Source organism: Phycodurus eques, chromosome 14, assembly GCF_024500275.1.
Source record: "Phycodurus eques isolate BA_2022a chromosome 14, UOR_Pequ_1.1, whole genome shotgun sequence".
In the NCBI taxonomy this organism is placed as follows: domain Eukaryota; kingdom Metazoa; phylum Chordata; class Actinopteri; order Syngnathiformes; family Syngnathidae; genus Phycodurus; species Phycodurus eques.
This window is the reverse complement of record NC_084538.1, coordinates 16,725,906-16,752,461: the sequence shown is the minus strand read 5'-3', so window position 1 is coordinate 16,752,461 and position 26,556 is coordinate 16,725,906. Positions and strand designations below refer to the sequence as shown.

At 39.8% G+C, this 26,556-nt stretch overlaps 1 protein-coding gene across 3 annotated transcripts; it reads right to left on the bottom strand.

The window, feature by feature from the left end:
* clic4 (chloride intracellular channel 4) lies at window positions 1-26,532 on the bottom strand. 3 transcript variants are annotated; one of them, XM_061696576.1, is made up of 6 exons: window positions 26,078-26,532; window positions 7,728-7,837; window positions 4,287-4,412; window positions 4,064-4,170; window positions 2,824-3,005; window positions 1-1,469 (listed from the first exon to the last, which is right to left on the bottom strand). In XM_061696576.1, exons 1-6 carry the CDS (start codon window positions 26,144-26,146, stop codon window positions 1,305-1,307), a joined length of 759 nt encoding a protein of 252 aa, XP_061552560.1. In that variant the 5' UTR covers window positions 26,147-26,532; the 3' UTR covers window positions 1-1,304. The 3 variants fall into 3 exon arrangements, with proteins under 3 accessions (XP_061552560.1, XP_061552561.1, XP_061552562.1); XM_061696577.1 differs by lacking the exon at window positions 26,078-26,532 and adding an exon at window positions 22,617-22,763; XM_061696578.1 differs by lacking the exon at window positions 26,078-26,532 and adding an exon at window positions 14,852-14,956.
* Window positions 26,533-26,556: the final 24 nt, after the last annotated feature.

Below are 26,556 nucleotides of genomic sequence, written 5' to 3'. Positions count from 1 at the left end.
GCACATATCAAACACTGCCAATAAGTTTATTTAAATTTGGTAATGGAAAAAACAAAATAAAAACAAAACAGAGCACAACTTTGATACCTTGATGCAACGGCAGACATTGAATTAAAATTACTCTGCAAAGACAACAAGTAAGGCAAAGAAATGAAAGCTGATCTAAAATGCAAATCTGAGTGGGCAGGAATGGGTCGGTTTCTTCAAAATGTGACCATGTAATGTATAAAATGTACATAGTGAAACTTGAGCAATCAAACAATATTTACAATTCCTTTAAGCAAATTTGTCTCCTAACAAAAATGTGGAAACTGTGGGAGAAAATCATGTTTTGCTTTTCCGTACTATACGCTAAAGCACTTTTTGAGCTACTGTGATCATCAATACATTCACTACTTCAAGATTAATAAACTGACTGAAGATGTTTTGATGCCATTCTGATTGATTCGTTTTGCATCATAAATAGTTTGTCACCTTGACCGCAGGTTGGCGTCTTTACATGTTTTCTACTTCACTTGTTTGCATGACGGGAGCCATCTTCCACAGCTGGAAAAGAATAATGTGCCCCTTTTCTGTCAGCTGCACTGCTACTCCAGCCAAACGCTTTGTTTCAGAAACCTGCTAACGGAGTGCTTTTTGGTGTTGCTGTTTCGGTGGACATTTTCTGTATGTGGCAATGTGGTGAATCATACAAGGCATGAGTGGACATCTATTTGTAAGCTACATATCTGCATGGAAACGTTAGCCCTCAGGTTCTTACTGTTCCTGAGAGGTTTTGCCTGCAGAGATTAAAAAAAATAATAATTCACCTATTTGGATACCAGCTCTCTCTACCTGGAATTATAAGACCCGATTTAGCAGATCAATTAGATCACACAGGTTTGGATTAGTGTCAAAAACACTGAAAGACTAAACACTGTTCACAAGCCAAAAGACTGGAAAAAATGCTTCTCAGAGTTCATTTTATGATGGTTTTGCAACCAAACAAACAAACAGTGCCTTTCCTCTGCATGCAGAGAGAAGGTCACTTTGAAGGTCACTTATCAAAGCGTGAACGGGATCCTGAATTCAGTAAGCACTGATAACAATGGGCTGGCTGCTTCACTGTGCTAGTGCCTCACAATTCCTCAGAAAACCAAAAAAACAAAAGCGATTCATGTTAAACTGAGACATTTGCTGGGTGAGGAGTTGGGAAAGGGGGGAAGATATGTAGAGTTATTCTTTCTCATATGTTAGCACTTCAGTCCATGTGCTGCGCAGTGGGCGTGTAGCGGTACCGGGGGAGGAGGGTTCGAGACGTGAGCTTATTTGACGAGCCTCTTGGCTACATCTGCGTATGCGATCTCGATCTCCTTGTCACTGGGGCAGGTGTTGGTGAACTCTTCACGCGTGTAGGCGTTGTTCAGGTACTTCCAAATGGCAGTCATCTCCTTGGGGATGTCAAAACCTCGGTATTTCTTGGCCACCACCTGAAGGGACAGTACCAAGGCAGAGGTTTTACATATACGGTAAGTGATCTCAGCAGTGACCAATACAGTTCCTACTTGACATGTTCTCATGAGGGTCGTGAGTGAGCTGGAGACTATTCTAGGTGACTTGACCAGGCGATTGCACATATACAGATACAGAACAATTATATTAGACCACGCTTGTTTCTTCAGTGTTTTGTTCATTTTTAATACCTGGTACAGTTGTTGGGAAAAATATAACAATGACAACAAAATGAGCTCATAATAGTTTAATTTAACAGCTGATATCCAAGAATTTTCCATGGTTTTCTTGATAATAACCAAAATCACTGAGAATCTATGAATCTTAAGCATGGCAAAAAGGACAAAGTATTGTGGAATCAGCTATATTATATATACACACATAACTATATTCATGTTCATTGTATTCTTCAGGTAATATACCTTTAGTGGTGCCAGGGATTAAAATGAACTATCCATCCATTTTCTTTACCGCTTATCCTCACTAGGGTCGCAGGCTGCTGGAGCCTATCCCAGCTATCTTCGGGCGGAAGGCGGGGTACACCCTGAACCGGTCGCCAGCCAATCGCAGGGCACACATAAACAAACAACCATTCACACTCACATTCACACCTACGGGCAATTTAGAGTCTTCAATCAACTTACCACGCATGTTTTTGGGATGTGGGAGGAAACCGGAGTGCCCGGAGAAAACCCACCCAGGCACGGGGAGAACATGCAAACTCCACACAGGCGGGGCCGGGATTTGAACCGGTCCCCAGAACTGTGAGGCGGATGTGCTAACCATTCGTCTACTGTGCTGGCTAAAAAAAAAAAAAATCTAAGTGGTCTAAAAAAAAAAAAAAAAATGTGCACATGAACAATTTCTTTTTTTCAATTAAGTAGTACCCAGAGAAAACCCACTCAAGAATGGGGAGAACATGCAAACTCAGAGCAACTGCAACTACAGAGCAAGGCCAGAACCGAGATTCGAACCTCAGAAGTGTGAGGTAGAGTGCTAACCGCTAATCAATCGTGCTGTCCACACTGAGATGCATATCGTGTAATTATGTATGTGATGTAATTCAGCTTTGTTTTATATATTAAGGCTGTTATTGTTTTTTTTTCATAGCTGTTTTTTTTTCATAGCTGTGTAGTCCCACGAACAGTGAATCAGACAAAAAGCTAAGTACTATTGGACACACCTGAACAAATCCTAATGCAACAAACACACTTCAAAAACATTTCAGAAACACCAAATTATGATAGTCCAACATCTACAGTTAAATAGATGTTAAGTTGTACAATTCAACTATTGTTAATGCTATTAGTAGTTATTTAATACAGCAAGCACCTTGACAATATGCAGCTTTGGCAGCAAATTGCAGTCAGCCAGGGTCATTTGTTCTCCATCCAAGAATTTGCGGGTGGAAACTTTCACGTCCTCCATGCTGTTGTGATCAATCTCATCAGGCAAAGGTGAGCGGAGATATTCATCCAGCTTCTGCAGGGTCTTCAGCAGCCCGCGCTCCAGAGCTGCACGGAGGCACAAGGAATTTTGAGGTTTCAATTCACATTCAGCCCAAAGCCGACCACCCCAGTTTTACGACATATCGAAACCAACCACACGGGGGAAGTATTTCATCAACATACAAACAAAAGATTGCATACGGATGTTAACTGTAGAAAACGGATTATTGTAGGCTATTTTTTTTTCTTTGAGCATGTCTTTGCTCCACCCGCCCCCCAGGAAATCTTGTGGATGTACAAGCAAAGTAGGAAATATTCATGTGTTTTGACCATAGTCTGGAGCCACTCATCTTTGAGTTGGTGATTAACAATTTATGGTATATTGTTGAAAAACATGATATGAATGTTGTTTGTTCTGTTGTTCAACAGGACTAGACAGTAATAAAGGGCACATATCAAGGAAGCATAGCATTCGGAACCACAATGTTTAAAGTAGCCTTCAGTTTATGACTCGATATTGTCCCTGGGCGGAGAATAACCAAATAGAAATTGCCACAGGATCATGGCATTTTGTGATGATGGAAAACATTGCAGGAGAATATTTCAGTCAAAAGAGTACATATTTTATTAACTTTATCGCCGTTATATTATTGTCGGGATTTCGCTGACAGTTCCTGTGTGGATGAATTGCAAACATGAGGGATGAAAATGTGAACATTAGTTCAGTTTGTTGTTCTTCCACCATGCCCTACCAGGTGTGGAGCCTTAGGACACAAGGAGGAAGGCGAACAAAAGCTCAGCGTTGTTTTAGATCATGCCTGTAAGCCACCAATCAGGGTAGGTCAAGAATTGTCGCTTAGCAACCAAGACTGGTGGATGGTTTCTGGCTATCTGTTCTTAGCCCTTTAACTATATAATGTATGTATTTATGTACATATACAACTAGCTTTGTGATGTATTCTGGCCAAAAACAAACAAAAAAAGACAATCAGGTTTAGGTTCAGTTAAGGAATGTGGTTATTGGCTGTGACGATTGAGATTTAGGTCAAAGAGCCAGAAAATACATTGTTAATAAGTGTCACTTTTCCATCATTTGTACTGTATGTGTCAAGGGGGATTCCTACCTTCATTTGCATCTGGTTTTGAGTTCTTAATGAAGGCTGAAAACTTGGCAAAGATATCCATACCAGCTGTGTTTGACTCCGGGTGTCTCGCGCCAAGTTTGAGGTACCTGCACATGAAATATTTGCACGGAAACAAGTACTTGCAGTGTATGGGGAAACAACAGCGCAGGGCCAATCGACGAAGTCATGGGCGCTGCTACCAGAGAGGTGAGAGAATGCTCACTTGGGCGGGCAAAGGACGTCCTCAAGAAACTCCTCGATCTTGTTGACGTCTGTTTTGACCTCGCCATTGAAGGTGACAAAGGGAGGATGGGTACCTGGGGCAAGGTTCTGCAGATCTGCAGGCTTCCTGCATGACACAGAGGAAATATTTGAGCTTGCTGTGTTGCTACCATGACCCTGACTGACATTTAGATATGAACAGTAAAATAAAGAAATACCATCTCTCAAATGACCTAAGGCAAACAGGTTAAGCTTAGCGGCAATTAATCAAGACCTGATGGTTTTAACTGTGTTCGCCTGTGTCTGCCTCCAGTGTCTTTGTGTGTGTCCCACTCTCTGTGGCCTTCAACCTTGCATTTGCATTTCAAACCAGATGTCCTTGTTGGCAGATGACACTGACACGCAAACAAAAATGAGCATGTGTCGAATGGTTACTGTGTAGACAGATGCTTCATTCTCGTCAGTATTCAACAACCCACTGTGCTAAATTTTCATCGACCCTCAAATAACAAGTCATCAAACTATCCAAGAACAGAGACTCAACTAAAGCTGTTGAGGTAAAAAGTACAAAGAGGTGGGTAAGATTTGGGACAAGGCATCCATGGTTACAACAACAGGAAATAGCATCAACGCCTTGGAAAGCAAAGGGGAAGTGGCACCCTTGGCCAATGATATCACTGTGCAGTGGATAAGAAACAGCCATAGAATCACGGATTTTCATTTGGGATATAAAACAGAGGTGGTCAACTCAGGGAATCTAACCTACTAGACTTGGATCAGTGACATTTGAAACTCATTTCCACCTTTTGCTGTTTTAGGATACACACCCTTTGCCACAGCAAGCCAGGGAAGCTAAGGTTGAGTAGAGCAAAGTCAATACAAATTGTTTGGCAAAAATCCCTTTGTAACTTTTTGTTGTGAAACTAAGTCAATTAATATGTCTTAAGCAAGGCAGGTGAATTGTGGAGAAGGGGAAGTGATCAGCCACAGCATGATGATTATTTGATACAAAATGGGAGGAATCCTGAATGAGAGTAAAAACGCACAAGGAAGTTTGTTGATGGAGAACAGATGTCGCATTGACCATGGCTGAAAATAGTCTGGAATTTGGATGGTGTGGCTTGGCAATTAAGAAAAAAAACTTAAGTAAAATTTTAGATGAATCATATTAATGGAAAAACGTAGTGGGTTTGGTAAAATTGTCTGGTGCTGGAATGTTCTCTTGCAACTGGTAGGAAATGCAGTCAGTATTCTAGAGGATCACCATATTTTTATCACTGTGGTGACAAATAACATGTTGTCCAACAAAGCGGGCAGGATGTGTGTGGAGTCTGTAGCCTCTAAAGAGGCTGGGTGTATGTTTTCTCAAATTTTCTTCAGCCTGGAAAAGGGTCATGGGAAAACCAAATAAACAGTGGGGAGCCAGTGAGCGTGTCAGGGGTGGGGCCGTATCAAAGTGTTACACAGCTTCTAAGACCACTGGGTAAATACTCTAACCAGCCACAACTTTAGGACCACTTGCACACTGTTTTTCTCAACCTTTCTTGAGTGAAGTCACATATTTTAGATTAGAAAAACCTCACAGTGTATGACCAAACCTAAGTCACAAAGAGTATATAGAGTTCTGTGAAAGGTATTGGCCCCTTCTCAAATTCTTATATTTTTGCAAAGTTTCCCCACTTTAATGTTTAAGATATCAGACAAATATTACCCAAGTAAACCTAAAATGCTGTTTTAAAATGGTGATTTAATTTAACAAGGAAAGAAAAAAATATTCAAAATGAACTGGTCCTGTGTGAAAAAGTAATGGCAGCCCTAAACCTAATAACTGGTTGGGCCATTGTCTGCAACAACAACTGAAATCAAGCGTTTTCTAGAACTGGTAAAGAGTCTTCTCCATCTTTGTGGAGATATTTTGGCCCAGTCTTCCTTGCAGTATTGTTTGAATTCAACAAAAATGGAGGGTTTTCGAGCATCAACTGCCTTTTTAAGGGCACGCCACTGCATTTACATCAGATTCAAGTGTAGACTTCGACTCGGCCACTCCAAAACCTTCATTTTGTTTTTTAAGCCACTCATAAATTGACTTGCTGGTGTGTTTTGGATCATTATCCTGCTGCAGAACCCAAGTGCGCTTCAGCTTGAGGTCACAAACTGATTGCTGAACATTCTCCTTAAGGATTTTTTGGTAAAGAGCAGAATTCATGGTTCCATCAATCACAGCAAGTTGTCCAGGTCCTGAAGAAGCAAGTCGCCCAAGACCATCACACTACCACCAACATGTTTGACTGTTGGTATGATGTTATTTTTCTGAAATGATGAGTTACATTTACACCAGATGTAACCAGACACACACCTTCCAAAAAGCTCAACTTTCATCTCGTCAGTCCATATAATATTCTCCCAAAAGTCTTGGAAATCATTCAGATGGTTTTTTGCAAAAGTAAGACAACCCTTTGTTGTTTTTGATCAGCAGTTATTTTCGCCTTGGAACTCTGCCATTTTCGCCCAGTCTCTTCCTTACTGATGAGTCATGGACTCTGACCTGAACTGAGGCAAGGGAGGCCTGAAGTTCTTTAGATGTCGTCTTGGGTTCCTTAGTGATCACCTGGATGAGTCATTGCTGTGCTTTTGGGGTCATTTTTGTAGGTCGGCCACACCTGGGAAGGTTCACCATTGTTCCATGTTTTCTCCATGTGACGATAATGGCTCTGCCTATAGGTCGCTGGAACCCTAAAGCTTAGAAATGGCTTTTGTAACCCTTTCCAGACCGATAGATGTCAATTACTTTATTTCGACTGTTCTGGAATTTCTTTGGATAGTATCATTTTGTTGCACCGTTTTTAAATCTTTTGTCCAACTTGATTTTGTCGGACAGATTCTATTTAAGTGATTTCTTGATTGAACAGGTCTGGAGGTAAATCAGGCTTGGGTGTGATCAGTCAATATTAAGCAAAATTTGTGTTTAGCCACAAGTAATTCATGATTTAAATGAGGGGGTAATTAATTGTTTTACATATGGCCATCCCCCCCCTAATAAATGAAATCACCTGTTAAGCACCAGAGGTTGTTTTTTGGTGCTCATTTTTTCCCTGACCCACGGATTTAATGGATGAACTTAAAGACAAAGCGCACATGAGCAAAGTACAGCTCATTGGCCACATCCGGCCCATCCACAGTCTCTGAGCGCCCTTCACAGCCTTTATGAAGTAAAATAAAATAAAACAAAGTATGCTCTACTTTTATTTTGATGTGCACATATGTCAGGAGTGGAAGCGAACAAGAGCAATGACTTGTCTTCAGTGCTGCCAACTTAGAGATATCGTCGCTGTATTTCGTGACTTTTACCACCATTCTAGCAACTGGTAAAAAATTAAACCAAAAACTAATATCACCAACTAGGGTGAAATTTACGCAGGAAGGACGTAGAGGATGGACGCACCTCTTGAGGTCCACGGTCGTGACGTTGAAGACGACGCCTTTAAGCCACAGGATCATGAAGAGCCGTTGGGAGAAGGGACAGTTTCCAATGCTCTCCCCATCGCTTCCTGCCTACAGTAAATACAGACAATGTTAGTCAGTAATGTGCATCTTTTTAAAGATGCTAGTCACATTTTAAAAATGCATCTCTGCCATCTTATGTTCTTTGCAAGCATAGCATTCTAAAGCACAGACTCATGACTCAAGAATTAAAAAAATAATAATAATAATAAAAACCATAACTAGCGCATACCAGTGTTGCCAAAACCTTACGGTCCATTTGTTTGTATTTTACGTCAGAGAGCCCTTTACAAACACCTCTTTTACACATGACTGGCTACACAAGAGTGGATTAAGGAAAAAAAGACTAAAGCACCGACTGCTTTGTCTTATGCTTGATCACACTTTGCCTCCATTTATCTGGTTGAGAACTACTTTCCAGGGTAAGCGGAAACCTCTGAAGTGACTGAGACATGCTGGCTTCTTGTTTCCTATAATTCTAGACTGCACATACAAGAGTGAGGAGTGGTGGTGGGAATGAGATCAATGCAAGTGGTGTGTGACCAAAAACAAAACTCAACTTTGAGAACATCTTTTTCTAAAATATAGGCTACTACTGTAATTTCTTGTGCATCATACGCTCTTGTATAATCCGCACCCCCAAAATCGACCCCAAGAATCAGGAAAACCCTTCTACCTATGTGTAATGTGCACCAACGATTTGCTGCTATCCACATCCTGAAAATGAAGTATTATCTGTATTTTACTTGTTTTTTCAAAGAAATACTCCGCTCTGTGTGCATGCGTAGACAGTTTTTATTTATTTAGATCCCCAGTGTCGGGAGAGTACACAATGTGAATGTAAAAAAGCTTAACATTGCTTAGTGTCAAACAACTCCAACCAATCGTTACCAATTTATCTGGACATCTCTAATTATGGCCCCTTGCCCTTCTGAAAATATCAGAACGAAATCCGCAATATTTTGGATTTTATATCAATATGGCAGCGCCTGCACGGACATCATGATTCTCGGGTGAGTGCCAAAAATGTAACATAATATATTTGTAACATTAGACATTACATATATTGGTAAGAAAGCAAACCTTTTTATGAGTGTGTACAAAAAGTACACACTTAAAAAATATTTTTCCTCATTATCCTTATATGTATATTGCGCGCTATCGACTGTCAAGTAATTATTTTAGGGAAAAGAATGCACATTATAGAGACAAGAAATTACAGTACTTCATAAATGTTATGTTAATCGGTCATCGGCCCCAAAAATACTGACCGTGTAAAACCTACTAATTGTATCAGGCCAGATGTCTAAAGGCACTGGATATAAATGAAGAACAATAACAGTGTGAATGATTACTGACTTATTTTTTATTATTATTATTATTATTTTTTAAAGGTTGAAAGCTGTCTCTGAATGGAAGTCTTTGTTTTGTTTGTTTTTGTTTCGCCTTTCTGGTGTGAACAGGCTGGTTGCTGTTGTCCTCTGTGTAACATGCAGTGGGATGACCCTCTTTCATCTGCTGGCTTCCATTGTACAGCATCTTTCCCCCTCCAACATCCCTCCCACCTCCCAGTTTGAATTCAATAAGAGATAGTCTTTTTTGGGGGAAATTGATAAATGAAATGGCGATGGGTTTCTAATCAGTTGAACTTTCATTATATCAACCTTAAACAAGACAATGTGATGAATCCATTACCCTCACAGAGCCACAACTATGATTGATAGATTCAAGTCTTGATCAAGGATGACAATGCAGCACAGCAACTGTTAACATGACAATACCAGACACACGACATGAAGAGCTAGCCACCCAGTGTGAAGGACCAACTCACAGGTAAACCATGACGTCTGTGTTTTAAGAGAACCACGCAATGCAATTTTATTTACAAACAACATTCCTGTAGTTGACCACATTCATGATTCACCCAAGACTCCCTTTATCCAAAATACCCAACAGCAACTGACAATGACATAGGCCAATCCACATTCTCTCTATAAGCCTATTATCACAGCTGTGGCAGTGGTTAGACAGAGCAGAGTTCTGCTCCCTGCCAAAGACAATTACTGAAAAGAGAGAGAGGCAAATTACAGGAAATGGGGAGGTATTAGGGATGATAGGTAGTGCTCTTCAGCAGAAGCAAGATCAAGCAGTAATAACATGCCTTGGATAAAGGAAGCAGGAAGGAGAAAAGACTATTAGAAGCCAGGACTGTTTATATCTCTGCTCAGTTCTTCCTTCTCCTCCATTCCATCCCTTTCTCCTTATCCTGGGCCCCTCTGTTGAGTCTGGGGGGGGGGGTCGACTTTGCCATTGGAGGGGAGGAAGGAGAAACTATTCCAACAATGTCCTGTTAGTCCCGTCAAAGAGGCTGCTTTGTTTACTTTACATGATGATACTGATGGTGGGGTCCAATTTCACAAGCTCTGTTTTTATTCAGAACAGTTGACTGACTGTACAATCCAAGTCATGTGACCTTCTAGAATAATTTAGCTATTAGGCTTTACATGATCAGGATTTTTGGGGCCGATCACCGATCAGCGAGTTTAAAAAAACGATGACCGATCACCGATCCGATCACAAGCTGGAGCAATGTGTCTATTTAAATGACCTGTTCATTTACTGTATATACCTGTGTCCTTAATTGCTCAAAAAATTATATTTACAATAAATAATGTATCTTTGTTCATTTATTTATGCCAGTGAGGCATAGTGACAGACAGAACAAATGAATGGTCTTCCATTAGATGGCAGGAAGTAAATACAGTAATTCATGTAATCCACCTTTTGTGCCATTTTTGTTTGTTGGTGTGCCGTGCGATTTTTCAATTGTAAAATATGTTCCTTGGCTCCATAAAGGTTGGAAATCACTGCTCTAGTCAGATCGTGTATACTAATCAGTCAGGTCAAACCAACATTACAACATGACGGAAATAATGGGTGCTAACTTACTGTAATTAAATTACTTTATTATAATTAAATTACTTCACCCACACCGAAACTTTAGAGCATGATACGACAGAACGGCGGCATGTTTACGTACAACCACATTTTCCCCATTTGGTCCTTATAATACAGTCGGCGCGAGCCACTATTGTTGTCGTCACCACAATAACGAGTGTATCCGGTATTTTGACAAAATAAAGCCCACTGATTGTAAAATGTAATGAGTAAATGTCTTTTGCGGAGGTGATCAATTATGTCATTGATCGGATCAGCGAATTATGACAAAGCCGATCAGCATAAAATGCTAATTATCGGCCTATACCGATTAGGTCGATAAAATCGGTGTAAGGTCTATTAAGCTATAGAACTGGGTTAAATAACAGAAGGACCAATCATATCATGAATTGTGACTCTGTAAAAAATAAAGATAGATTCTAAAAACAAGGTTGCTCAGAGTATCACTTTTCCAGCCGGCGCTCTACTATAACAGCATGACATTCAGAAAGAGCTCCTCCAGAACACTATACACAGAAACAAAACAAAGCACTTTTTGTTCGTAGTTTTAGGCACATCACCAGCCCTCCTGGCCTGTAGGGGGGGCTGAGTTCACATCTCTATAAAACATGGGGGTAAAGCAAGACGTTTACTTGGCAGTCCTTATAAAGTGAAGCCCACGTGGAAAGGGTGCACATTTTCCAGGATGTTGTTCATAGCGCCCGTTCTGTAGGCTGCTAAGAAAAGAAAATGACTCAAGCATTGCAGACAGTTACATCATCCTTGACAGAGTTGCCCCTCTGATGTAAATAGGCAATATGAAAATCTGAGGGGAGACTGGACAAGTCATGATTGGTAACTAGCTCAAACGGATGGGCCTTAAATCAACACTATTTATGAGTAAAAAAAAATAATAATAAAGTTTTTTAAAAACACGCATACAGCAGAGTGGAGGGTGTGAGTCGTGCTGAAGTTAGCTCATAGACAGCACTGGACTGCGAGTCCATTGGTCAGAGGAGACAATCATATATCTGATATCTCGATCAGACACTTCCTTTTGGACAGAGATGGGCAATTAATTTTCCCAAGGGGCCATGTGAGAAACTGGAACAGTTATCGAGGGCAAAAAAAGACCAACCTCAATTAAACAAGTTTTACTTATAGACTTAATCTTTAAAAATATTTTCAGTAAAGATTGATATAATACAGTGTTGGGATGAAATGTATGCAGTCACGTGTTTGGAATAATTTGTCACATGACCAGAGCGGTTTATGTCCTGGTTGCAAGATGGTTGCCTCAAACCTCCCCCCCCAAAAATGTTAGTATTTTAAAATAAAGAATAGACAAAGATTTTCTGTACAAATGCTCTTTAGGGTGTTTAGTAATAATATATGTATTTGCAATTACTCAAATGTGTTTGGTGTGTTTGCACAATAAGTAAACATATGCAGTCAAAATAGTGACCCGTGGGATAGCACATTGTAGCGAGGTGCACACATTCGTCTATAAATAAATAATAATAATTACACTGATTAATAATTACAAATAAGCAATAATGGATGTAATCAATTCATCAAAGGTAAACCATGTTGGTTATAAAATATGGAGCCTTGCATCATCCAGTGAATACATGTGTCATATGCAGCCATATGGGGGACACCATACACTCCTCTCAAAGACTGGGTTAGGCCAAGGGCCAAGTGTTGTTCTTGGTCTTGCAGAGCAAGGTGAGGTGCCTCAAGGTTGCAAATTCCACCTTGACAACCTCTTTACTTCCCTTTCATGAGATGACAAAGATGGGATATGGGAGCTGTGGGACAATGAGGGAAAACCAACTCTTTGTTGTTCCCTTCAAACCAAAGAGTCAATTTATGAAGTTACCCTGAGGAACCTCAGAAGTTTTAACACAAGCAGAAAAATTGTTGCTCCGCTGGAAAGACAACAATATCGTCACTATAGCAACAAACACGGACGGGGGAGCAATATGCTGAAACAGTGGTCAAGAGATGGACCAAAGAGCGACATGCCTAATGAACACATGGGAGGTGACCAACAGGTCTCTAGATACAGCATCACAATCAGGTCCAAGAAGTGGTGGTAGCCAATCCTTTCATAGTCTCTCAGCAGTGTACTCGTAAATAGCCATTACTTTTACAGATTTGTTATGGGAGGCACCATTGATCTGTTGACTTTCTCAAGGATAGTGGCATCGTCTCTGATGCAGAGGTTTGGTACAAGGCCTTTGTCTCACGGAAGGAGATCTCTACTGTCTGCTACAGTACAAGATCAGGCAATATATGACCAACACTGGTCAATCAACACAGGGAATAGATTCCTGAGATGTCGTTTTTGTGATAAATGCACCACCTATGCCTGTGAGAAGTGCAATGCATCACTTCACATAGAGTGCGTTAAAAAATATCACAAAGTAGAAAATGAGTTCAAAGTGAATGTAAATAGCTGAAAGAGCCAACTTACAAAGAATATTGATGTCACAAAGAGTGAGGAGGAGCAGTACAGTGTTCTTTGGAAAGAGGTTAAGTTAAATTTAGTTTATTTATAATTGTTCTATATGACAATGGAACTGACAGATAGCTGTTAAGATCATTCTTTGTGTCATCCATATGGATGCAGACCTGTATCTAAGTCTTACGTTTATGTTCAGTTAGTGTAATGAGAGTAGTTCAAAATAGTTTTGCACAAACAAATGTAGCACTTTGTTCATGAGACATTGTGAGTGAATGTCATGAGTGGAAATCAGTTTTTTTCTATTGAATGTCGCACAAAAAAATTTCTTTTGACAACATACAAAATAAGCAAGTAAGTGCATGTTATATTCAAATAAAACAAAACAATGTTGACATATTGTGACCTTTATCTAAAAAAACAAACACACAAAAAAAGCACTTTCACAGCTACTAAGTGAGAGTACAGCATACTATCACACCGGTCACAATTGTGACCAATCATAAAAGACACTTTTTTCACCTATGTGTCAATATTTTGGGGGGGATTATTATTTTGAATTACTTGAAAGGGCTACCAATGACACCTGATTTGGATGTTTGAATGTCCGGGAAAATTTGGGGATTAAATGGGTTAATACTTTACAATCTTTAAGCCACCCAGAGCTTTGCTTCCTTTGAGACGGTCCTGTCTAATGAAAATGAGCGACTGCTAACCATACCTGCTCTAAGGTTGACACACTGGGTATTATATGCATGTTCAAAAGATCAAAGTTGTCTTTTTCAAGTACAACCCTATAATATTTTACAAGATAGGACATAAAACACTAGTCTTTCACTTCCTGCCTACTCAGCTGTTTTGTTATTTTTGGACACGTCCACAAATGCAAAAACATTTTGAAGGCTCATCACTTTTATTATTTTGAACCATGTTTTCTCGACTGTTGATGGGGATCAAAGCAGCAGGAGGCAGCAGTCAGGGACAATGATTCTTTTCAGCCTAGGCAAGGTCCAAGCACCCGGTGCTCACAGCCTAATTTTAGTAACTTGGCATCCCACGCTCACCCCTCCCCAACACACTTTATATTCTAAAATTGGGTAGATTGCTCAACAAGTTCAGGCCACAATTTGACCGAATAAGGAGCTGACGATGAACAACCCAGCAGCTTTCCTCTTTGAGCTATGACACGCTGCAGGGATTTTTATTTGGGACGGCGCAGCTATGACAACTACATGGCAACGCCTCTCCCCATTTTCTGGACTGCCATGCATGCTGGCGTAGCATTAGCTCTGTGAAAGTAGTGTAACACAGAAGTGATTGCTTAAGAAAGAATTAATCAACGTATGGTGGTTGACTGAAACAGAGCTAAATGAAAATGGAAAGAAAATACAAAAACATTTCCCCATTTCACAATAAAACACCAAAGAGAACAGTAAAAGTACAGGGGAATGTAGTTGGGAAAATTCAAAATGTCATCCTCACATTTAGGTGTTATCTTACACTAACAGTTTGGAGAAAACCCAAAATCACAAGTGAAAAGTATCCTAAACCCTGAACTACACCATACTAAAAATTCAAATGCCAAATTTGGCAGCGCAAAAAAAAGCAAAACAAACACACAAAAAAAAACATCGACATCACATCAAGACTAGTTTACCCACCTCAGTAGCAATAGTGCATGTGAGCACGAATGTCTGGATTGGGTGGGTGATGACTAATTATGCCCCGATGGCCCGAGAGATGAGAAGGAATACAGTTCAGATCCTTCTAGATCATGGCAGAAGCATTACATCCAATGATACAGCTCTGACTCGTCATGCTTACATCACTCAACGGAAACATCTCGACTTCCAGTCAGACACAGGGCTACTGTGCTGGTGCACTAAAGGAAACATCAGCAACAGTGGAAACTTTGAATGACACATCATAAACACGTTACTACTTTATCGAGGCTCAGTGTGGAACTGTCCAGTCAGGGATTTTGGATGGGCAAGAAGACTTTTTACTGACGCCTAATACAGATGAAAAAAAAAATGAGAAAGAACTAGAATCCATGTGGAGGATCAACATGGGATTCTTGCTGTTGTTGCAAGCAAGTATTAACACAAAAATCCTACACAATCATTAACTTTAGAGTGATTAGTCAGGCAAGCTTTTTCCCACAAAAAAAACATTTGTTTAAAATGGGCATACACATTGCGAATAAACCGGATTTTGAGTGGGTTAAATCAGGTAATTCGAATTTCTCGAGCTTATCTACATCACTAGCGAAGATCTCCGCCTTCCTTTTCCGCTCCCGAGCCAGCCCTGTCAGCATAAACACCCATGCTCTCACAAGTGGATCTTATACAGGAAACGGGGGAGTCTGAGACAAACATGGACAAAGAGGATACAAAACTGGGTCAAACAGAAGTCGCTGTCAAGTATGCTGTCATACTTTCTGGACACTCGAATGACAAAAGCTAAGTGTTTTTTTTTCTTCAAATGAAATTGACACTTTTATACTAAGTCCATGTTAGAGACTCACTACTCTATAGAGGTCTAAACAGCCAAAATACGGGCCCTTTAACATAAAATTCTCCATTAGGAACGGACATAATGATAGGTCAACGGTTTCCTGACTGAAATTCATTTAAACTTCATGAAAGCACACTGATTATCTTTTGTCTCTAATCAAAACAGGACATTTATAGAAATCTGCATTTACTTTGGAAAACAATGAAACATTCATCCCCATTTTCTGACGCTATAGACCAAGCCAGTAACTGAACCATTGTCCATTTATCAAAACAAATTGTTTATTACGAAAATAATCGTTATTTGCAGCCGTATTATGAATAACCTGTTATCGACGTAGATTAACCTGAAGCACCCTCAGTGTATATCAAAATAGTTACCCTTAGCATTAATCAGTACCCAAGAGTTAGCTCTGAGTTTCAAAAAAGGTTGGAGTACAACCTCACTCCCTCTTGTGATATTCCTTAACTGTTATTTGGTTTTGTTTAATAATTTAACATAAATAGATGAACAAAAATAGATTATTTATTGTAAATATAATTCTTTGAGCAATTAAGTACACAAGTATACAAAGTAAATTAACAGGTCATTTAAATAGATACATTGCTCCATCTTGTTATCGGATCAGTGATCAGTTATCGTTTGTTTTTTGGGGGTTTTTTTTTTAAACTCGCTGATCGACCCCAAAACTCGTGATCGTGTAAAGCCTAATAAACATTGAAAAAATATATTTTGCAATAAGCTTTAATCCAAACTAAAACAAAATTGAAGCTTATTCAATTGATTAATCGACAGAATAATTGACTCTAGAAATGTACAATAGTGACAGCCCTTGCAGTCATACACTGCTGTCATACTCCTCAGTCTCATTGCCCGTTATAAATATGCAAATACAGTATATTCGTTCTCTTCACATAACGGTGTTCAGATACAACACTGTACAACATTTGCGTTACAATAAGCCTGTACTAGGGCTCCACTTCAAAGACTCTAGCCACGTGAAACACAAGCAGACTGGATTGTATTACAGCCTCATGCAAGTTAGGTACATGTTCTGCTCATGTGTGGGGTCCCACACTCAAAAACATGAATGAATAAAAATGCCTTAGATCAGAACCAAACAACCTTCAAAGCTTCCGATCTGTTTATTTAGCTTACTTCCCTTCATCAAGTTTTCAGAAGACCCATGACTTATTTTCATTTGCTTCTTGGTTGCACAGCGGCCAATGAGAAAGCTACCTTTTCCTGGTTAATTATTCAAAGCCAACAGCCTTCGAAATTGTAAAAAAAAAACACACTTCCGACAGTTTGGTGAACCTGTTCAGAGTAAAATGGGCGATGTTGAGAGCAAAAACAATACAGCAAGAGGGAAAAAAATTGTGTATTGTATGCGACAGTTTTTGAGAAAAGAAAATAGAGATAAACAGTACATGTCTAAAAATGTGGTTGACTGTTACAATTAGATGCAAAAAAGGGACAGAAGCTTTCTTAAAAAAAAACTACATGGGGGACAAGTTACTGATAACTGTATATATCGCCTGTGGTCTAGTCGTCTGTCTGAGTTGGCCTGGGGGAGGATGGCAAATTAATCCCCTCCAAAACATTTAGCCAATCACAATGGAGATTTTTTTTTATTGACATCAACCAAGGATCGAATTAAGCGGTGTCATATTGCATTTGCGAGTCAAAATGAGTAATTTGTGCCTCATAAAACAGATTGAAAAGCAATACTTCAAATCACAGATTGCTGTTTTTCCGCGTTGGTCACGAGACATTCCGCATATAGTGGCTTGAACCGCGGAGACTGTCCCAAAAATCTGCGCAGCAGCCAACCATAGTGCAGAGGCTCATATCCTGGAGCCAGTAATATTGGAGCAGGCCGTGTCCTGCCCGGCAATCGCGTGGGAATCCTAACAACAACACGATTACGTCGTCACTGAAAAGGCAGAAGTGAAGCGAAGCTCGATTGCTATTCTTTTACAGTCCCCGGATGTCTGTCACAGCTAATTTGAAATTGAATTTGTCGTACAGCATCTGAAATGATTAAACGGAATGTGAAAATATTTCCAGATAATTAGAATTTTAATTACGGCTAAAAAAAAATAATAATAATAATAATTCTTACATTCTGTTTCAAGTTTATTGGACTTCAATTCCAAACTAACAAATTAAATTTCAAATAATACTATTAAAATTCAGTTTTTAAAAGCAATGTTTCAAATTAAACAATACAAATTCAAATTATGTTTTTCAAATTCTGTTTTTGAATGCAATTATTCACGTGTAGAAACCCAAATTCAATATAAATGATTCAAATTCAGTTCCTGCTCACACATATTGCAGCCCATAGATTCTTCATTTTATCCATCCACAGCACAATAACATCAGATCATCCAAACGTTATCGCAAAATGCGATTTTTGCTGACAACTAATGCGCAATGTTATTTTTACTGCCCACTCTTTTACTTGGTTTAAGCGGACTATTTCTGGGTAAAGGGGCAACAAATGTTGTCAGAGACCCCACCACGTGCTATGGTTTCTGTTCAAAGTTGTGGTTGTTGCTACAAAAATATAAGATTTTAGATAAATATGAACCACATAAAGCTGAAAATATTGTATTTCATACAAATTGTAAACCTAATCTACAGTTTGAGTTTGTTGTGCCTTTTGCACTGATTGAACAAAAAAAAACAAATAAAACTTCAGCACATCATGTTTCAGAGAGGAAAAAGTTTTAAAAACTACTGCTGCTTTACTATATTAGTTTAGAATTATGTTTTAAAAAATTATAAATTGTGATTAAACTTAACTGTTGTATCCTTCTTTGTTATGTTTTGTTGTGTTTGGGTCTGCTTTGGAAAAAAAAAAGATTTTTGACATGGAACAAAAATAAGACTTGACAGTTGAGTTTCTTCCAACAAATGTGCAAATTTAATAGTTTAAAAAAAAAAAAGAAACACTCACTTCCAGGCGAGACAAAATAGTATACAGTATTTCGATGATTCTGAAGCATTTTTTTAGAACATGGCTGTTTTTTGTTAGCTCGAGTAAATCTAAGAGGAATTATAAAAATAATAACCAATTCATCTTTGATTTCCTGTATGGCTAGTTTTTGTTAGCTACTTAATGTTTTTGTAGAACAAATTTAATTGAATATAACGACTAATTTTAATGTGGCTAGAAATAAATTTTACATTAGAACCAAATTTTCTTGCTTTTAAGAGACAACTTAAGTAAAACTGCAAAATATATAATTAATAATAGCTAGGTTTTGTTAGTACCCAATGTTTAATTGCAACATTAAAGTGGTGTTTAGTTTACTATTTTAACACAAAACCTAACCTATTGTGTATGGACATTTATATGTTGTTAATAGACATTTTAAAATAAAGTAAGATATTTTTTGAGAATTTCCCCTTCTCTCGTTTGTGTGTTCATATAGTTTTGAGCAGTGTACGTGCTTTGGCGGCTGTGCTGTAAGTGTTTTGGGGCCACATATAATATCTCATTTAGGGCCACCAAAATCATAGGGCCGGTCCTGACTCAGCGGGATACATTTCAGCCACCGGACGCTATAAGCAGATATAGTTTCACAGCTCAAACATGTAGGATGTATAGGGATATGAACGATTTCAGACATAGTGATATGTAAATGACAGCTGATCATGGAACTGGGCACGGTTTCATCTCTTTCTATTTAGAAGACATTTGTTTTAACTTACCAGGGATTTAAAAAGTGCAACAAAATGGTGGAAAACAACTTCTCTTGTCAATATGCAATAATACCGGTAATATTGGGTCCAAGGTTTCTGAAGCCAGTCAATGGGACAAAAGCAGCAAAGACAAAAGAGCAGCGTAGCACACGCTTGTGTAATAAACCAAACCATTCATCTTTCTTCCCTCACTTAGGATGCTGACAGCATCACTTTAGCGCTTGAGGAAGACAGTGATATTGATTTTCGTGTTTGAAAGAAGAAAAAAAAATCCCTTTTTTGGTTGTTTAGAACACTACCCAAGGAGTAGAAGAATAGATGACATACATATATTTAACTTTGCCTGAAGACGCGAGCCATTAAAAAAAATAAAAGTAAATCCAGATTTTAGCATTTTTGGATCAAACTATCATGTCAGCAGCTCCAAATTATGCTCTTTAACGCGGCATAAACAGGAGTTTGGTCCCGTGACATTCCGCATAAAGCGGATAGCGATTTGCACGTCAGCCACATATTTAGGAAGACCAAGTTTGGGTCTTTATTGGAGCCTTTCTGTGTGGCCCTTGTATGTTCTCCCTGTCTGCTTGCATGGGGTTTTCTCTAGGCACTCCAGTTTTCTCCCACATTCCCAAAACACGGTTCTTAGATTGACGAAATACTCTGAATAAATGTGTAAATGTGAGTGTGAACGGTTGTATGTGCTATTGAGTGGAGACAAATCCAAGGGTTACCCTGAAGTCAGGTGAGATAGGCTCCAGTTATCAAGGACCCAAGTGAGGACAAGCGGTATAGAAAATGGATTCCATCCCCACAGTTCCCATCAGACACAGTAACACATACAAGCACATACAGGTATTACACCATTCCGACATAAAAGTACCTCTCCAAGATGTAACTACTGCCTGGACTTTGTAATTCTCCTTCCCACTTTTTGACACATTTCATTGAGTGTGGGGTGGGACAAGCAGGACATAAAAATAGGCTGTAGACAATATCTAACTTGCTGTACTGAGATGAGGTCAATGATTGATCTTCAGTGTTTTTAAAATAACAATCATGCTCAGCTGCAACCAATGCAATAAATGCATACCTACACACCCCTAAAGTACCAACACTTATTCCTATAGCAATTGTTGCAACAATTGGGAGATCTGTTGTTTGAAATAGCGGAATCAACAATCGCTGTGAAGGAATTTTGAGTCGCCGTGGCACTCTCTTGGAGTAATTTTGGTTGACTGCCGGGAAGGTTCACCACTCTTCAGAGTTTTCACATTTTGTGGATAATTGCTTTGACTGTGGTTCGCCAGAGTCCCAAAGCCTTGGTTATGGCTTTGTAACCTTTTCCAGACTGATCAATTTCAATCACTTTGTTTCTCATTGGAGGTGACACGGTGAGCGACTGTTTAGCACGTCTGCTTCACAGTTCTGAGGACCTGGGTTCAAATCCGGCCTCCCCTGTGTTGAGTTTGCATGTTCTCCCCATGCCTGTGTGGGTTTCCTCCCACATTCCAAAAACATGCATAGTAGGTTAACTAAAGACTCTAAATTGCCCGTAAGTGTGAATGTGAGTGCGAATGGTTGTTTGTCAATAGGTGCCCTGCGATTGGAGCTCAGTTCAGGGTGTATCCCGCCGCTCGCCCAGAGTCAGCTGGGATAGGCTCCAGCACGCCCGTGACCCTAGTGAGGAGAAGTGGTACGGAAAATGGATGGCTGTTTCTCATTGTTCTTGAATGTCTTTGAATCTTGGCATGATGAATTCATTAAGAGATCTTGTAGCCTACTTCTCTTTGTCTAACAAGAACTATTCAATTAATTTATTGATTGAACAAATCTAGCGGTAATGAGGCCTGTGTGTGGCCAGTAAAATTGCACTCATCTTTTCAAAAACTGGCAACTTATCACAGTGAACTCATGATTTAATTCAGGGGGGCTAATATCTTTTTTTTTTGTTTTTTTAGACGGGCCTAGTGAGTTTGCATATTTTCCCTTAATAAATAAAAGCATCATTTAGAAACTGCAATTTGTATTAACTTGGGGTTGTGAGATATTAAAACAGTCTTGATAATCTGAAACATTTAAGAGTGATAAATACGCAAACCACAAATCAGGAAGGAGCAAGTAAAATGTAATGACACCGAATAAATGATAAGACACTTGACCAACCAATTTAATAATGGCATTTGGTGCAAAGGACAGCTACAACTCAGATCAGCTGACTCACTTACATAAGGCTAACGCACAATCGCACACAATATAAATATTACAATACTGGGAAAATTTGTCATGGCAGAAAGAGGAATGGGAAAAATGTGAATTTGTGTTCTGGCTGCCCTTCGGATTTTTTTTGTCCATTCATAAAAAAGAACATTTGACAAGTTAGAAGTCACCAGCTTTGAAAGAGAGGGCCTTGGTCACAATTTCCATTCTGGTTCACTACAAAGATATTTTGATGGGGGTCAGGTCAGTGCTGTCATTTTCTTCCACACCATATTCATCCAAGCACGTCTTTATGGACCTTTTTGTGTGCGCTGGGACAAAGTCATGCTGGAAAAGCAAACAGCCTTGCCCAAACTGTTTCTGCAAAGTTGGAAGGCTATAATTATTCAAAATATTTAAAGAATTAAGATTTGCAGGCAAAGTCGTAGCCCAATCACTGATTCATGAATTAATGGATCGTGTGTTAGGTACAATGTTTAGAAACTTACAAGCATACTTGTTAAGAATTCCCATGTCCAAACAAGGACGTACAGTTAGGTCAATGTACAGTGTTTTTTTTAACTTTGTTAAAATGACCAGTAGCCTCAGTGCAACACTTGGAATAAGACTGTATTGTCCAAAGTAGGATTTCACGATGTGCAGAAGTCTGACGTACTCCCTCCAGCTCAGAGCCTCAGCCTACACCGAGCGGAACTTCAGTGAAGTCAATTGAGTGAGTGTGAAACAATACAATATGTCTATGCCAACATTGAGGCAGCTCACAATTTAAAAGGTGGCTTGCACTCTTGCACTGATGGTTTTTAGCTGATAACACAAAAATAAAATATAAACTACTTTACCATACTGGAAGGAAAGTAGAAACAGTCGCATTACAAGCTTAAAATTGAGCTAAAACGTCAAAAGGTCAAACTAGCAACTCTACATCACAATGAATTGGGACAAAATTCAGATAAACGTCTCAGTGTCACAAACACTAACCTTGTACCTCATTGGTGGGTAGGTAAAGGAATCAACATTTTACAGCGCATTTGGCTCCATTCATTACTCTTTTTTTCTTACTGTCTCGTTTTTACTTTCGTTTTCCCACCGGTGTCGTGTGAAGTTTGTGCCAAAATGAAGTTTGTGCCAAAATGTGGAGTTCGTACCCTTCAAAATAAAAGGCTACATGCTTAAAACAGGAAGTCAAGACAAAACTTGATATGAACCATTTGACGTGGTAAAACAGTCACAAATAACTACTTTAACAATGCTATATTTAGCTGAAACATAATTTAATCTTAAGTCAATTGGGTTAGTTCCAGACACATTGCCTTTTAGTTCATAGGTTTGATATAGATCCTAGTTATAAAGAACCCCCGAGTCAAATGTTCATTTTAGTCTAACGATCATCTTAAAACTGTTGCCTTCCCTGGATGTCCAGGACTTTTTGCATTGCTGAGTTTACAAGTGCTTTCTCTCTGTCTCAGGATATACCAAACTGTATATTTTGACAGATGAGTTTGTTCTGTTTTTGCAGCGGCACGATGGCTTGTTTCAGCTGCATGGAAAGCTGCTTTGACCACGTCTTCACAGCAATATCTTCAAGACGCAGGCACCACACTTCAAATCAACTCCGGGCCTTTTATATGCTTAATTAGTAGTGACATAACAAACCCATGAAATGGCGTTTGAGTCAACTGTACATTTACTTTTGGTCCCTTTAGGGTGCTGCATGTTAAGGAGCTGAAACTCTAAAACCCTTCAACTAATTTGAATGCAGATACCCTAAAATGAAACCTGAGAAACAGCACTTTATGTCCATGTCCATTATGTAACTATTAGTCTCATTAAACAGGTAGAGAACAAAACTTCCATATATTTTACTGTACTGTATGCACGTGTTTTAAGAATTTTTACAGCAAATGTTTATATAAAAAGATCTCAAAATCTCTTATGTTCCTCTCAGTTTGTATCGATGGGTACCATCGACATGCGGCATATTTCGAGAAAGCTCACGCCTCACAATGTCACAGTATTATGTTACGATGACATATGTCATAGCGTGGAAAAATTAGCCATTTAATTTTGACATGCATGCATGCAGTCAGACTCAGTTTGGGGATTTATCCAAGGTTGGCTGCATTTTATTTGTTACAGCAAAAGGTGATCTGTTCTTGTTTTTCCCATCTTTGCTTCCTTCAAAACAGTGTTTGAAGGCCAGCTCTGGTATCGAATGGAGATACTTATTGAAAAGATGGAATTACAATTAAGATTTGTATTGGTGGTTTGTTCGGCAAAACAGTTTTAACAGTTAACGTAGGAGAACATAATTTTGATGTTAACTTTAAATCAGCATAAGAAACGGTATAAAATAAAGAAACTGTCATCTGACAGCAGCAATTCTAATTCATCTCAGATATGCAATCAAAAGTACTATTTACACAGAAAGGGAGGGAACATTTTATGACACACAAGTCAAATAGTGCCCAGTCCTGCATCACACATTTGAGAAGGGTGCACAGTCCAAAGAAGGAGGGGCAGAAGGAAAGAGTTGACCACACCATGTCCAGGCTTGTGGATGATGTCATTTCTCCTGAAGACTGTGGGAGAAATGTGCTGGCCTCTGGAAGGGGCTCCTACAAACTCATCCACAACAAAACTGCACTTTACATCAGCCACAACTGAAGACTCAAAACAGAAGACCGACAGGGACCTGCCTAAATTATGACTAAAGCAAAACAAGCAATGTGTTGGTCACATATGGGTGACACTAAACGTTTCACATATGAAGCAAGTGGATAACAGTGTTACAAAATCTGTTTCATCCATCCATCCATCCATTTTCCCAACCACTTATCCTCACTATGGTCGCGAGCATGCAGGAGCCTATCCCAGCTGATTCTGGGCGAGAGGCGGGGTACACCCTGAACTGGTCGCCAGCCAATCGCATGGCACATCGAAACAAACAACCATTCGTACTCACATTCACACTTGTGGGCTATTTAGAGTCTTCAATCGACCTATCACGCATGTTTTTGAGATGTGGGAGGAAACCGGAGTACCCGGCGAAAACCCACACAGGCACGGGGAGAACATGCAAACTTTACACAGGCGGGGCCGGGGATTGAACCCTGGTCCTCAGAACTGTGAGGCAGATGTGCTAACCCAGGGGTGTCAAACTCTCTTCTTTTTTTTTTTCTCTTGGGCCGCATTGTAGTTATGATTTCCCTCAGAGGGCCGTTAGAACAGTGAACCCGTATAAATGTTTGATTATCACCAAAACAGATTACCATTACACAACAAATTGAGTGATAATTAGTTTTGAAATCAGAAGGCAAGGATAATAGTTTGTTCAAGTATTGTTTAAGTTACTGTAGAAGAAGGGTTTGGTAACAGAAAAATGCAATATCTCAACATTATTGTTTATTATTATGACAATTTGGAATTTGGGTAAAGATTTTAGCAAAAATCACATTAGTTGACGAGCATGATTTGCTTTCGCGGGCCACATAAAATGATGTGGCGGGCCGCATCTGGCCCCCGGGCCTTGAGTTTGACACCTATGTGCTAACCAGTCACCCACCGTGCCACCTCTGTTTTAATAACCACCAATTAAATGAACACATTTTATGTATTTGTCTTTTGGTCAGAAATACATGCACACTGACTGCGCTAACATTCATTCAATTCAATACACTGTATCCCCCACAAAGCACCCAAGGTTTTGGTGAGCCACACTCCCCCGGCCCCCAGTTCTCCCCATTTCCCGCCCTGTTTAAGAAAAGCGCAAAGAGTCAGTAGTCAGTTTGAGCACAGCAGTAACAATTTAAAGTCCAGATTTCAGAGATAATGACAACGATCCGAACCATGCAGGCCACCAACGCCTTAAAAGGTGATGTACAAGTGCCACCAACAATAAAAGCAAGGGGTCGGTCATGTGAATTGTGTATTCTGCCTATGCAAAAGCATGACTAAAATAGCCCTCCTGCCAACAATGCCAAGCTGACCTAAAATTGACATTCAAAGTCTGGTCTGGTGGCCACATATTGCCCAGCCATAGCGGAGCCCATACAATTCCATATACTGTGTTCAACGTAACCCCGTCGTTTACTTAAATAGAATACATTTACATTTACATGGGGGGGAATAAAATAAAAAGAGCGCGTTTTCAACAAGGCGACCGGGAGAACGGCATCCGCCCTGCCCGTGTCACTGCAGGGGTTATGCATGTATGGAGCTCCATTTGCTGGAAGGCTCCACTCAGCAGACAATAGCCAATGAACTCAACGGCTAAGGGGACATGTTACCGCTAATAGTCTGAGCCAAGGACATGGCAATAGTTTACACAGTACTGCATTCGCCTTTCTTGGGGAAAAAATGAACCAGTTCACAAATGTGTTAAGAGTTTTTTCAGGCAGCAATGTGCTGAAAATATCGAACTTTTGCCACGCGATTCTTACCTTGACAAACAGCTCGATAACAGGCTCGTTGTCCGCCTTTACGCCGTTTTGCGGTACCGACAGTGACATGGCTACCGCTACTTTCTTTTAACTTTAGCTGGAAGCAAAGACGACTTTTCCTTTCGTCTACCACGCCCAACGTAAATCGGTCCTGTTCTCCACCAACACCCCCTTCCTCGCACTGAGGTCCACGCTGCGCTTTGTCTGCCCGAGAGCCCGCCGCGGCTGGTGGAGCTACAAACGACGCGTCGGCCACACGTTCGCGTCCCAATGTCGCCGAGTATGATTCAAGAGCTGAAGTGACGTCACTGGAGTGCGAAGCTTGTCCGTTAAGCAAAGAGAAGCCGAGAAACCGTCCAGGAACTGAACTTTTATTTGTATTTTTTTTTTTAATCGTGAGGTCACCGGCAGCGCAAAAATACTAAAATGTGGGAGGGTTTGGGCAGCTGGGAGCGAATGAGAAGCGGAGTAAAGATGCC

What these genes read in the sequence shown, in the direction of transcription:
- clic4 (XM_061696576.1), bottom strand. Translation starts at nt 26,146, where the DNA reads ATGTCACTGTCGGTACCGCAAAACGGCGTAAAGGCGGACAACGAGCCT. An exon ending in TTATCGAGCTGTTTGTCAAG is followed by an intron (nt 7,838 to 26,077) that starts GTAAGAATCGCG and finishes TATTTACTGTAG; the next exon opens with GCAGGAAGCGATGGGGAGAG. An exon ending in ACGACCGTGGACCTCAAGAG is followed by an intron (nt 4,413 to 7,727) that starts GTGCGTCCATCC and finishes TGTGTCATGCAG; the next exon opens with GAAGCCTGCAGATCTGCAGA.